Here is a 14,945-nt window from a genome sequence, read left to right as displayed (position 1 = left end):
TGAGTACAATGTAGGTGTATCCAATAATATTAATAAAATTATATTCCTTCAATAAAATAAAGTAAACCAAAATTCAAAAGAGGTGTTTTGAAACTAAAATTAAAATTAAAGTTCAAATGGAAAAACATTAAACATGAATAAAATATAATAAATCAACATGATGAGAGTCTAATCAAATACGAATCTTAGTAATGATTGGTTTTATCATTGATGCAAACATATATCTAGCAACTAGCAACTAGAAACTAGTAACCAAACTCTTATTACCTTCAGATAATCAAGATGAAACATGTTAATTATTTACTTATTAACAAACAATCTTAAAAAGAATTATTTAGGATTAAATTTATCAATAACATTAAAAATTAGAGAGACATGATTCTATCAAACACACACACACAAACTAGGTTCGTTTAAACTATATTACAAGCCCCACAACATAATTTGCGTATCTAACTTATAACCAACCATGTTTTTTCTCCCAAATCTTAGAATTAGGGACGTGCAAAATTCGGTAAAACTAAAAAAATTCGGTTAACGATCGAATTCGTTTAATCTGTCGGTTAACTGAATTAATTTGGTCGAGGCTGATTAATAATTTTTTAGGTAACGGTTAATTCGGTTCGAAACCGGTCGGTTAATTGAATTTTTTTTATTTAACTGAAAATTTTAATAAATAAAATTATAATATATAAATAGCCCACTATCCACCCAGGCCCAATCCAATATAAACTCAATCTAATATATAAAAACCTAAGCACCCAACCCAACCCAATCATAAAAATTATAAATAATTTAATAAATAAAAATAAAAATCCTAAAACTAAAAGTCTAAAACTAAAAAACTCGACAGAAATAAGAAATTTCTAAATAAGACCCTAACCCTCAAAATTCAAAATCTTTAATTTCAAATCTCCCAAAATCTCTCTATTGTCACTGCCAGTCACCTTCTGAACAGTCTCGTGTCCACAACAATTATTTTTATCAACTTTTGGCTTTTGTCAAAAGCACTTTCAACTCAACCCCAACAATTATTTTTAATTTTTCCCTTATAAAGTGGTGTACACATTCCTTATTTTAAGATGCAAATATATCTCCATTTTTCATTTTCGTGGAACAAATTTGGCTATAGTAGAAGACTTTCCCATATTACATATTTTGTGCTTATTCTTTGAAAAATAAATTATATTGTATCAAAATTTTAATAGTAAATTATTTTTATATTGTATTATTATCGTATTATGATATTATATCATAATATTACTCTAAACATAATATATCGTAATATTAACTAATTTTAATATCATTTAAATGTATATTATTTACTTTACGATATTATATATAAAATAAATCTTTTATATCTTCAAAAATATTTTTAATAACAATACTATATAAACACTAAAATTTTAAATAAAAATTTTTTAAATCACCACACAAAGAGCAATAAAAAACCGAGGCTAAATATATTTTTGATGATGGTATAATAGCACTTATATCCTTAGTTTAATGATGTGGCTTTGGTTATTAATCCATTTAACTCTAGGAACAAAATTCACCCAAAGCTGATTACTCATGTTAGAGTAACTATATGTTAGTTAGTTCTATTAGACTCTGCTAGAGTATAGTTACAAAATATATAACGTATGACTGCTATTGTATGTAATGTCGTTTTGATTAATAGATGAAGTCTTTCATGAGTTTCTAATATGGTATCAGAGTAATTTTTTTAGGAATTAAGGTAGGAACAGATAAGTTTTTGGCTCTTGTCTCGCAGAAGTTGTCGATGATGGAAATTTCTTGGCTTGGAAACAGTATGTACTGTTGATGTGAAGACTCATCGGTTGCAAATGTTTCTTAAGGGGACGGTTTCTATTCCTCCAAGAATGGTTGTAAACGAAGATGTTGTTCCAGTCGAGAATCCTTTGTATGTGCGCTATGAACAATAAGATTCTGCACTTATGGCGTGGCTTCTTTCGACTATTAGTCCAGCGCTGCATAATCAGTTAGTTGGGAGTTCTAGTTCGTCATGTGAGTTGTGGCAGGCCCTTATGCGTATTTTTTGGTCTCATTGAACTACTAAAGCCATGCGCTATCGGTCATTGCTATATAATATTCGAAAAAATGAGTTGTCCATGTTATCGTATTTAGCGGAAATCAAACATCTCTGTGATTCCTTGGCAGGATATGGTCAATGAGTTACAATGGAAGAACAACAATATGCTATTTTGAATGGATTACTGCCAGAGTTTGATCATGTGGTGTCAATTATCACCACGAGCAGAGTGCCATTTGATCTTCAAGGAGTCACCACTGCTCTTCTAGATGCTAAGGCTCCGCAACAAGGACATTTTTCACAGGTGGCATTTTCTGCGAATGTTGCAGTGGTGAATAAGAATATTTCAGCTCAAAATGTTCAATCATATGTCGGAAAATCGCCACCAGATATGTTTCGTTCATCACGAGGATCACAAGTTTCTCGTCATAGTTAAGGTCGTGGACGACGTCGTGGTGGTGCAAGATCGCAATATTAGATTTGTGGGAAGTTTGGGCATCTTTCTCGGCAATGCTTCTATAGATATGATTCAACGTCTGATAGAGAAGGAGAAAACCCTAGTATGAGGGATGATACTGGGCATTGGGCTGGGTCTGTTTCTCTTATGGGTCGAAAGTCTATTCAAGCATATATGTGTTGTGTGGATGATAGGTTACATTCTTATGCCTTTGATCCATCAATATATGGGCCCCTTCGATAGATTTAGCCTTCACTTACTGAGATAGATTCAATTCATCGTGGCCCAAGTCCTCAATTTTATATGTCTACAGTCATTGGTCAGACATCATGTGGGTCATCTGTTTGCGATTCAGATTGTATGGGTTGTATCAGTTTGATACTGTCAAGTTAGATTTAGGATTTGATACTATCAAGTCTGATTTTTCCTTTAATGTTGTAAGTACATCACTTCAACAATAGGGGTCAGATGTTAAGTTTGACAGGTGGCATCAAAGATTGGGCCATCCATCACGTAGTGTTGTTCGTAGTATTTTGAATTCTTGTGATATTAGAATTTTGACACGTAATAACTACACGTTGTGTAATGCTTGTGAGCTAGGGAAAGGACACAAATTGCCTTTTGGTTCTTCTGACTCTGTGTATACTGTCCCTTTAGAACTAATGGTTGCTGATGTATGGGGGCCAACTCCTTGCTACTCTTCTAGTTATCAATATTACTTCTCTTTTGTTGATTCGTTTTCTCAACACACCTGGATCTACTTTTTAAAAAGAAATCTGATACTTTTTCTGCATTTATTTCATTCAAGAAACATGTTGAGCTTTAGTTAGGTGTTAAACTCAAACAGCTTCAAACTGATGGCGGTGGTGAGTTTCGATCGTTTGATGTGTATCTAAAACAATGTGGAGTTGTTCATTGTGTCTCATGTCTACATACCTAGGAGCAGAATGGCCTTGTTGAACGTTGTCATCGACAGATTGTTGAAACAGGATTAGTGTTGTTAGCTCAAGCTTCCTTGCCCATTTCTTACTGGGCTGATGCATTTGCCACTGTTGTGTACATCATGAATGTCCTTCCAACAAAAATTCTAAATGGAATACCTCCTTGTGAGCAGCTCATTGGTCGCAAACCAGACTATCAACAGCTTCGTGTCTTTGGATGTCTTTGCTATCCACTTCTTCGACCATATAATCGTCACAAGCTTTAATACAAGTCTACTTCTTGTACATTTCTGGGTTATGCCACTAATAACAAGGGATATAAATGTGTTGATCGGTCTAGAGGTATTTACATTTCTCGCCATGCTAGTTTTGATGAGACTATTTTACCATTTTCTCAAGTGTCAAAGTCTGTAGTTTCTATTCCTGACAATAGATCTGAGCAGTTCATGAGAGATGTTACCAACTTGCATGTATTCACGGTTCCTACTGCAAAAATTTTGGTGCAATTTACAGCTGATTCCACTCCAACTAGTAATACTAGTACTGTGGGTCTTTCTTTGGATGGTGCTATTGGCCTCTCTTCAGAAAGTTCAGAAGATCATTTAGCCCCAGTAGTTTAGTAAATTGTCATCTCATTGTGACTAGGATTAAGATGGGGATTTACAAACCAAAGACATATATGGAAGTGATGAGTGATGTGGAGCCATCAACTATTCATGAGGCAATGATAATTCCCTCGTGGAAGTAGGTGGTTAATGATAAGCTTCGGACTTTAATTCAGAATCATACGTGGGATTTAGTTCCAATACCAGCAAATTAATCTTTAGTCGGCTGCAAATGGTTGTTCAAGATTAAGAAAAAATTTGATGGTAGTGTAGCACGTAATAAAGTTCGTTTGGTTACTCAAAGATTTTCTCAATCAGCTGGACTGGATTATCACGGGACTTTCAATCCAGTTGTCAAAGTCAATACTGTGCGTCTGATACTTGATTTAGCTTTGTCATGAAAGTGGAAGCCTCGACAGGTTGACGTGAACAACGCGTTTTTAAATGGCGACCTAGCTGAAGATATTTACAAGAAGCAGCGTCCTGCGTTTGAAGTTGTTGATGAGCATGGGTAGCTTTTGGCTTGTCAGTTGAATAAGGCTATATATGGTCTTAAGCAAGCCCCAAGGGCTTGGTTTGAAAAGCTAAAATTTTTTGTGGTCCACCAACTGAATTTTACGCCTTCACAGGCTGATTCTTCATTATTTTACAAACACACAAATGCTGGAAGTGTTTACTTTCTTGTCTATGTTGATAACATTATTAATACGGGTGGAGATTGTGTTGAATTAGATGTTGTTATTTCTTGTCTTGATCGTCAATTCTCTCTTAAAGACTTAAGGGAGTTAAATTTCTTTCTTGGACTCGAGGTGGTCAGACATCAGGATCGTATACATTTATCTTAGCAAAAGTATGCTCGTGAGTTGTTGGAACTTGCTAATATGATGAATGCTGAGTCTATAAATACTCCTATGGTAAGTTTTCCGACTCTTACGTCCTTGGCTAGGGTGCCTATAACAGCCCATTTTTAGGTCAAATCAGAACAGTGGTTTTGGGACCATAAATTCAAAGTCAAAATATTTATTTTATTATTTTAATAAGTTTTACAGCATGATAGATTATTTATGTGGAAGTTTTGTAAAGAAATTTTACCGTTTAAATGCTCAATTTGGTAAAAAGGACTAAATTTCGTAACACGTAAAAGTTGAATTCTATTGTTAAAAGTGTTTAATTGCTATGGTTTGATAAACTAAGAGTCTTTGCATGTCAATTAGACCTTAAATGGAGTTAGTGGCTTGGTATATATGTGATTATTAAAATCCATTAAGGTTAATTTGGTAAATAGGTTTTTTAAGTTAATAAAAATAAAATAAAACAAAAAAAGCCATAAATTCATTATATTTTCTTGCTCATAACCGAATATTGAAATAAAAAGAAGTCAAGGAAGAAACATTAGGGTTTGACACCTATTTGGCTTGATTGAGGTATGGTTTGAACTCGGTTTTTGATATTTTTACGTTTTTGAACTCGTTGCTTTGTACTCTAGCTAGTTCGTACCTTAATTTTTGAATTTTTTCATGATTTTGAAATGTTCTATTGTTGAATAATTGATTTATTTGTTACTAAATGATGGAATTTAGAGGTTTGATGATAGTTCTATTAGTTTTGTAAAATGATTTTTGACAAAAATGCAAAATAAGGACTAAATTGTGAAATTGTAAAATGTAGTAGTTAAAAGTATGAAATAATGAAAGTTTTAGGTTGTTATTAGCATATAGGAAATTCGGCTATCTTGGGTTATAGCCTAATTGTGTGAAAGGACTAAATTGCAAAGTAGTCAAAAGTCTAGGGTAAATTTGTAATTTGGCCAAAAATGAATGTTTTAGGCTAAATTAATTGAATGAAATTTTGAATGAGTTAATTTGATATCATATAGATCAAGAAAAGCAAATAGCAGAATTAGATCGGGGGAAACAAAAGGTAGACGAGTAGTCGACGATTATCCGAGCAACTCGAGGTAAGTTCGTATAATTAGAATCGAACTATATTATACTTGTATTGGTTGAATTGAATGTTTATAATTGAATTATTTGATGATATATCGAATGTGTTACAAGTTTTAGTTGAACTATAAGACTTCAATGGATATGAGTGATATGTTACTGTATTTACCGAAACGGTCGAGCTCCTGCATTTGTTACGAGCTCACCATAGCTCGTATGAGCTTCTCGTTCAGCTCGAAAGAGCTTCCTATTCAGCTCAATAGAGCTTCCCGTTTTTAGCTCATGATGAGCTTATTGGTCATGTCTCGAAAGAGCATGTATGATGATAAATTGACGGATTATGGACATTGTTCACTCGATTATCCTTTGAAGTTCTAATAGATTCAACGAGTCAAAATAATAATTCAATGATTCAAAATAATAATGTTATATGAAAAAGATATGGTTTATGTATTAGTTGAATGACTTACATGTGGTGATTATGTTTAATTAGGTGATGGGTTTATATTGAATTGTTGGCTTGTAGTTATTGCATTTGATTTCTTTAAATGGTAAGTTTAATTCTGAATTGTACGAGCTTACTAAGCTTAGAAGCTTACTTTGTTTATGTTTCTATGACTTTTAGAGGTTCGTTAGCTCGCTCGTTCCGGACAAGTCGGAGATACGCGTTAAACTATCCAGATTTTCGTTTGGTATTTTGAACTTATAAACCTTTGTAAATATGGCATGTATATGCTAGTTTGATAGTATAAGTTATGTTTTGGAACCAAGTTTTGAGTAAGAATTGTATATAAGTTAAGCCATGTGATTTGGCTTATTTGGTACTTTGTTTTGGTTGTATATATAAGTGTTTAATCATGGTATGTTTTTAGCGTGATAATGGTTGAATGACTTTATGCAAAGGTAGTCTTGATTTATGAATAGATTATATATGATGTTATATAAGTGTATGAACATGTGAATGGTAAGTCTAGATATAGCTTTAATTGTATATTGAATTGGTTCATTTGGCTGCAAATTGAACTGTGCATATGAAGTCAAATTTGAATGTATTTGCTTGTATTTTAGGGTGGCAATTTTGGCTATTCAAATGGCTTATTTGGCTATTTCTGGCGGTGGATTACTCTGAGTTCCTACCACTTCTCACTGTCTTTTTCGTAGCTTCATTTCCTTGTGATTAGCTCTCGCAGTCTTTTCTATTTCTAAATCGAACGCAAGATTTCCTAGAGCAAATCTAGTCATAAGGAAAACAAACAAGATTAGTAGGTGGCCAATCCCTGGCAACGGCATCAAAATTTGATGTGTCGTTAAAAAGTACCAAAAATATCCTATCCCTAAATAATGAAAAGAAATAGTATAGGGGAGTAGGGTCAAATTCTCAAGAACTGGATTGCCACAACTTATTGTTTCTCGAAATCTCGGGCACAGTCGTGCCTAAGAAAAATAGCTGACCTGGAAAAAATAAAATAAAACAGAATTAAAAATATGATTGAGTTGAAATTAAATACATTGGAATCGTAATTGTGATAAGAAGCAGAATTGAGAAAAAGGTGTTTTTCGATTAAGGGATTTTAGCCTCCAGTTATCTCGATCCTCCTTTGGTTCAATCATAGACTTTTAGGTGATCCTTCTCATGACCGAATAAACCAATTATAATGGAAGAGGATGTCTACGACCACTAGCTCCACTTAGGTTACAGCCTTACGATCTAGAGGAACCTAACCCTAGCTAACCATCACTTTTGTGGGACCGTCTTACACTAGATCATCGTTTCTTAATGGAAAATGCCATGCCATTTCATCTATTGGGCTCGACAACCTCTGACGCAGTAATTTAGCGAACTGATTATGCAACCTTCACAAAATATACAAAGCGGCCATTTTTGCACAAGATGAAAAGATTACTTTTGAAAGGACATGGTCGAAAGTGTCAGTCCCATAATGCGGAGAAATGATGAGTAGTCGTTTGAGAAGGACCAAATGCGGGTTCTAAGCCTCGTGAACTCTTTTTTGGCTAGATGAGTTTAGTTGCTCATGCTTTTCAGGGAAAAAAACACATGTTTTAATGAAATGGAATTTTATTGAAAAAGAAACAGAAGGCACAGAGCCTTAGGGGGAAGGAGTTTTTTTTACAGAAGTGATCAGAGAATATTCATGCCACTCCATCCCTAGTTATAGTACATGAAAGACCCTAGTTGGTTCTTATTCAAACTCTAGATGATAATGTTTAAGAAATTAAAATTAAATCTAAACAATATAACAATAATCCTAACAATAATCCTAAAAAATAGAATTCAAATCTTAAACAAAGTTTTATATCCATAAATCTCTTCTTTGAAATTGTGTCTCAAGTCTTCCACACTTTGTATTTTCGGCACCACTTCTTCTCTATTTCGCATCCTGACCCGTTTTGTCTTTAAATTCACGCTTTTTGTCCCTAAATTTTCTTTCCCCTTCAATTTAGCACTTACAAGATAAAAAACCATAAACATCCCAAATTAGTATGATCGTACTCGAAATATATATGTAGTTAACACATAAAAGTATGTCATTTTATAGTATTATCAACAAGTCCTAATTTGATCTAGGGTTTATTACTATAAATATCATAAGACTAGGTTTTAAGAAAATCTGTAAACTTCTATTGTGCTATAAACACTATTTTCTTAAATATTTTTCCAACAAATATTTTGAGCTGATTTTACCCTGACCTCATCCTACGGTAAGTATTATCATGTGGGTTCACTTGATTCGGTTCCATTTGAGAGGACAGCCAGTCAAATATGATTATTGTTGAGATTGTCCAATGATAACATAAATCAATAGATGTAGGAATTATCATTGCAATAATGACATAAAATTATTAGCATTTATTTACACGTGCTCCATATTTTTTGTTTAATCTAATAATATGTTATTATTCATTGATGGTGCTTAAGACTTATACAACAGATACTGCATCAAATACTATTCCATATTTGTTTCCTTAAAAATAAAAATAAAAGACAACTAAAAAGGAAATATAAAACGGAAAGGATCCTAAAAAAATAACTACATCCAAAATCTCAAACTTATCCCCTTTTTTCCTTCTAATCTAGGCATGCCATCATCTTATTCTAGATCCACTTTCTAATTTGAACTCTACTTAAGTTTGGTAAGGTAATAGTACAAAGTGTGTGAAGGATAATCTGTTGTCCTTTCCAACCATCCTTTTTAAGATTCACGAATGGATAATATCTTTGTCACATTGTGTTATTTTGCATTGTTAGGTTTGAAAAGTTTTTTCCATTTTGATGTTAAAAGTTGCAAGCATATTTGTAAGGCTGCAAATGAACCCATGTGAGGAAATATGTGCATAGATTCGTTGACCATGAAACTAGAAATGCTTTTTTGGTACCAAATACATATTAGGATTTGACGATTCACTTGCAATTAAATGCAATCCAGCGCATAATTTTGCCTGATAGTTTGGTACATTTTACCGGAACAATATGAAGGTATTTGTAGTAGAAAAAATTAATTACATTTTAAAAATCTAGAAATTAGAGAAAATATGAAAACATTTATGGTTAAATGTGAAAAATCTAGGATTTGACAAGAAAAAAAAAATCGAGGCTTTGAAGAGATGAAGAAAAAAAGTATAAGCTTCAATGTTTGCATCATCATTCGAAATACGAGAAATGAAAGTTGCAGGAAGAATCGCTGGAAAAGAAAAAAAACAATAAGCCAAAATAGAAGGTGAGTGAGCTCGAAAAAGTTTTAGTGATATGTAGAAAGGTTTTTACATAATAATATATTACTAGATAAGAATGATTTACCAAATAATTTTTTATATTTGAGGGTAGCTTATAAAAGTACCACAAAACTCCTGTACTATATTTTAGATTTCATTTTAGTACATCTATTGAAAATTGGGTAAATTAGTGACTTGAAATGGAAGTGCGCGCAAACATGATATGGCGTGTACAATTAACATCATTAGAGATTTAATGTTTTGGTGACTAAAATAAAAACACCCTAAAAGTTGGGTGAGCAACTAGGTAGTTTACCCAAATTATTTTAAAAATCATAAAATTATAAACAAAACTTATAAAATTATAAAATTTTATTAAAAATAAAAATACTTACATATTAAAATCTAATGGTTAAGATATTTTTAAAAAATTGACCCTACTTTTTTATTGGGTCGGTATTGTTATTTTTAAAAATTTTATAACCTTTTAATTTTGTGTACGATTTTTAATAATTTTAAATTTTATAACTAACGGGATTAAAAAATAAATTTAATATTTTAATATTTTAATATTTAATTTATAAGGGACATGTCCAGTTAGGTAATAGAATAGCAATATAAAACCTTACCAATCCCACCTCTCAAGCCCCACAACATAGCAATATAAATCTTACTACAACCCCTCCTCTCAAGTCCCATCATCTCTTTTCTGGAGCTAGAATGGCATCTTCAATCTCAACATATGCCCTTCTCTTAACCTTCTTCACAACTCTGATTTCTTTCTTTTTCATCACCTCGCGGTCAAAACAGAAGTTTAAAAATGGAAAGAAGCTTCCCCCAGGACCCAGGCCCCTACCAATTATCGGCAACCTCCACATGTTAGGCCAGCTCCCACACCGAAGCCTTAGCAACTTAGCCAAAAAATATGGGTCAATAATGTCAATAAGGCTAGGCAATGTCCCAACAACTGTGGTGTCATCACCTGAAGCAGCGGAGCTATTTCTAAAAATCCACGACGGTGTTTTCGCCAGTAGGCCTAAAATCCAATTCTCTGATTACGTCTCCTACGGTAACAAAGGCTTGGGTTTTGCACCATACGGGTCGTACTGGCGCACAGTGAGGAAATGGTGCACCCTGGAACTCCTTAGTTCATCGAAAGTAGAATTGTTCGAGCCGATTAGGAGGAGGGAGGTGGAGTCGTTGGTGGATCAGATAAAGAGGGCAGCGGCAAGTGGCCAAGTGGTGGATCTTAGTGCCAAGGCACTTGAATTGATGGAGAATTTCATGTATAGAATGATCATAGGCCGAAGTAAAGATGATAAATTCGACTTGAAACCGCTTATTCAAGAGAGCCTTAGGTTAACAGGACATTTCAACATATCAGATTATGTGCCATTCCTTGCTCCACTTGATCTTCAGGTATCTCTATTCATCTGTCTTCTATATGTATACCCTAATTTTCATCTTGCATATTATCACATTAAAATTCAAATTGAAGATCAAGTTCTATACAGTTTAAGAGAAGTTAATTTTTCCTTAATTGATTAGCGACCCTGGGTGGATTTCAAAAAAAAATTGTTACAAATTAATTAATGATGAAAACCTAATATTATTACACAACCATCTGTAATTCATTCCTGACTCTTTATCTGTTAGTTTTCAACTAGTTTGTCATTGGATTAAAAAAAATTTAGCTAATTTTTCATATATTTGAAATTTAATCTTCATATTTTTATTTTTAGAATTTAGTCTCTCTCGTTTTTTAATTTAAAATCAAGTCTAAATGTTAAAACATTTCAAAATTTTCATTAAATTTGATTATATGCCATATTGATTTTTAAAAAAATACTTGGTAGCCATTAACAAAAAGGACATTGCAATGAACTTAAATTTAACAAAAATATTTAACGATGTTAAAAATTCTTAAAGTTCATATTAGCATTTTTTATTAGAACAATATATTTATGCTAACTAATGACATTCTAATAGTTGAGTTAGCAAATTATGCAAAAAAATAAAATATAGAGATTAATCTCAAACTTAAGTGTAGTATAGGGGCTGGAATTGAAATTTGACCATTGTTATATAATCTTAAAAAACAAGTTGAGGGGTCAAAATTAAAATTTAACAATTATCTTATAATATAAAAAAAAGTCTATGACTAATTGAGCATTTAGGTTAAAAAGTGCTTTTAAAAAGTGTCGTAAAAAATGTTTTCGAGAAGTGATTTATAAAAGTTTGAGAGTATATACTATTGCTATTAAAAAGTGCTTTTGAAAAATAGAGAGAGTCTATTTTAGATATATCTCTATTTTAGATATGTGTTGTAAAGTAGAAGATATGTTGGGCTTCTTTAATGAGAATGAGAAATTAATTTTAGCCAAAAACACTTTTACAAAAGCAAAAGGCTAAATTTTTTAGCTTTTTTGCTCAGCTTAAAATCGTAGTTTAAAGACATGAATTGGTTTCGAAAGCTACTCGTTTACCACTGCTTTTGATTTGAAATCATGATTTGAATTGAAAAACACTTTTCAACCTTGATGGTAAATGAAGTTTAGATGCGTGTCATATAAGGAAATGCTCTACACTATAAAAGTTTAGATAACAATTTATATAAGAAATAAGAAATAAAGTAAATAGGGATGAAAGGCATTAGGGCTTAGGTTTTTTTTGGGCCTTAGTTTATAGATTCTCATGATACAGTTTCATGGTTGCTTTTATTCTACTATATTATTTTTAAAAAAAATTCCTTTTGAAGTTCTTTTAATTTATATTTTCTAGTTGCTTTAAAATTAGAAGTACATCATAACTTTATTCCAGAATTGTAAATACGATATTAAATTTGAATCAATTTTTTTTCAAAAATGATAACTGAACTTCTCACATAACTATAATATAGTAAATTTGCACTTTCATAGTATTGCTTGAATCAATTTGAAACTGACAAAAAAAGTGGAAGTGCATACGAGGCGGAAAACACTACCACTTTCATGACAAGAACATTGTAGTTTTTGCCTCCCATTTGTTTTAGATCATATGAAATGAAGTTCGACCAACTAACAAATCTACATATGCATATATACTTGAGCCAGGGTCTGATACCGCAATTTGAGGCAATAAGAGAGGGTTGTGACAATTTTTTGGAGGAGATAATCGATGAGCATCAACAAGATAAACATAAAGGGCAAAAAAAACATCGTGATTTCATTGATGTGATGCTTTCACAGTTGGATCAACCTATGAATCCAAATGATGAATCACAACTACACATCATTGATCGAACAAATATCAAAGCTATAATACTCGACATGATTTCAGGTGCACTTGACACATCGACAGTGGCAATTGAGTGGGCATTTTCCGAAATTTTAAAGCACCCACGAGTCAAAACACGTCTCCGAAAAGAGTTAGAAAGTGTTGTTGGGATGACTAGAATGGTCGAAGAGGCAGATTTACCAAAATTAACCTACTTAGATATGGTTTTGAAAGAAAGCTTAAGGTTGCATCCAGTGACACCACTCCTAATACCTCGCGAATCACTGGAGGATATTACGATAAACGAATATCATATTCCAAAGAAGTCTCGCATCCTGATAAATACATGGGCAATTGGTCGAGATTCTAATGTGTGGTCTGATAATGCCAACGATTTTTTTCCTGAAAGATTTGTCAATAGCAACATAGATGTTCGAGGACATAATTTTCAACTCATCCCATTTGGAGCAGGTCGTAGAAGATGTCCAGGAATGCAAATGGGGTTAACGAATGTTCGCCTTGTTCTGGCTCAGTTGGTGCACTGCTTTGAATGGAAGTTACCTGATGGCATGTTGCCTAGTGACTTGTGCATGAGTGAGAAGTTTGGCCTTACGGCCCCAAGGGCCAAACACTTGCTTGCTATGCCAGTATATCGTCTACAAGACTAATAAAGTGCGTAATAATGGGGACAACATGGCATCAAACTATCTTAAAGAATGTACTTTTTTTTTATTTATGTTTTATAATCTCAAAATTACTATTTTTCCTCGATGAATCGGTTTATTAATAATAAAAGAGGATTTATGATGGTTGTTAGAATTCAATAAAACATAAAATTTTACTAAAAATATAATTTTTTAGATATAATGAGTACAATGTAGGTGTATCTAATAATATTAATAAAATTATATTCTTTCAAGAAAATAAAGTAAACCAAAATTCAAAAGAGGTGTTTTGAAACTAAAATTAAAATTAAAGTTTAAATGGAAAAACATTAAACATGAATAAAATATAATAAATCAACATGATGAGAGTCTAATCAAATACAAAATCTCACTAATGATTGGTTTTATCATTGATGCAAACATATATCTAGCAACGAGCAACTAGCAAGTAAACTCTTATTACCTTCGGATAATCAAGATGAAACATGTTAATTATTTACTTATTAACAAACAATCTTAAAAAGAATTATCTAGGATTAAATTTATCCATAACATTAAAAATTAGAGAGACATGATTCTATCAAACAAACACACACAAACTAGGTTCATTCAAACTGTATTACAAGCCCCACAACATAATTTGCATATCTAACTTATAATCAACCATGTTTTTTCTCCCAAATATTAGAATTAGGGGCGTGCAAAATTCAGGTAAAACTGAAAAAATTCAGTTAACGGTTAAATTCTGTTAATCTGTCTGCTAACTGAATTAATTTGGTAGGGGCTGATTAATAACTTTTTGGGTTTTATATTAATAGTTAATTCGGTTCGAAATCGGTCGGTTAACCGAATTTTTTCAGTTTAATCAAAATAATTAGTGAATAAAACTATAATATATAAATAGCCCACTATCCACCCAAGCCCAATCCAATATAAACTCAATCTAATATATATAAACTCAAGTGCTCAACTAACCCAATCATAAAAATTACAAATAATTTAATAAATAAAAATAAAAATCCTAAAACTAAAAGTCTAAAACTAAAAAACACAACAGAAATAAGAAATCTCTAAGGCCCTAACCCTCAAAATTCAAAATCTCTAATTTCAAATCTCCCAAAATCTCTCTATTGTCACTACCAGTCACCTTCTGAACAGTCCGGCGTCCACCAGGCACACCTTCGGTGTCTACCAGGTCACCATCACCGGTGAGTTAAGGTAGGCTTTTCCTCTCATGCTGTAGTTGTTGTCAAGTTTGTAGGTCTGCTTAAGAAAAACATATCTCCTCGGCTAC

At 32.5% G+C, this 14,945-nt stretch overlaps 1 protein-coding gene across 1 annotated transcript; it reads left to right on the top strand.

The window, feature by feature from the left end:
* Positions 1-10,347: 10,347 nt before the first annotated feature.
* LOC108455054 (cytochrome P450 CYP736A12-like) lies at positions 10,348-13,839 on the top strand. Its single transcript, XM_053019377.1, has 2 exons — positions 10,348-11,150; positions 12,824-13,839. The coding sequence occupies exons 1-2, from the start codon at positions 10,452-10,454 to the stop codon at positions 13,652-13,654; spliced, it is 1,530 nt and encodes a 509-aa protein (XP_052875337.1). The 5' UTR covers positions 10,348-10,451; the 3' UTR covers positions 13,655-13,839.
* The last annotated feature ends 1,106 nt before the right edge of the window (positions 13,840-14,945 follow it).

Source organism: Gossypium arboreum, chromosome 9, assembly GCF_025698485.1.
Source record: "Gossypium arboreum isolate Shixiya-1 chromosome 9, ASM2569848v2, whole genome shotgun sequence".
NCBI classification, from domain to species: domain Eukaryota; kingdom Viridiplantae; phylum Streptophyta; class Magnoliopsida; order Malvales; family Malvaceae; genus Gossypium; species Gossypium arboreum.
The sequence above is the reverse complement of the archived record's forward strand: the minus strand, read 5'-3'. Positions and strand labels throughout refer to the sequence as shown.

Excerpts from the sequence above, each read along its gene's own strand:
- LOC108455054 (XM_053019377.1), top strand. The coding sequence starts at position 10,452 with ATGGCATCTTCAATCTCAACATATGCCCTTCTCTTAACCTTCTTCACA. Across the intron at positions 11,151-12,823 it reads TTGCTCCACTTGATCTTCAG|GGTCTGATACCGCAATTTGA; the intron begins GTATCTCTATTC and ends TACTTGAGCCAG.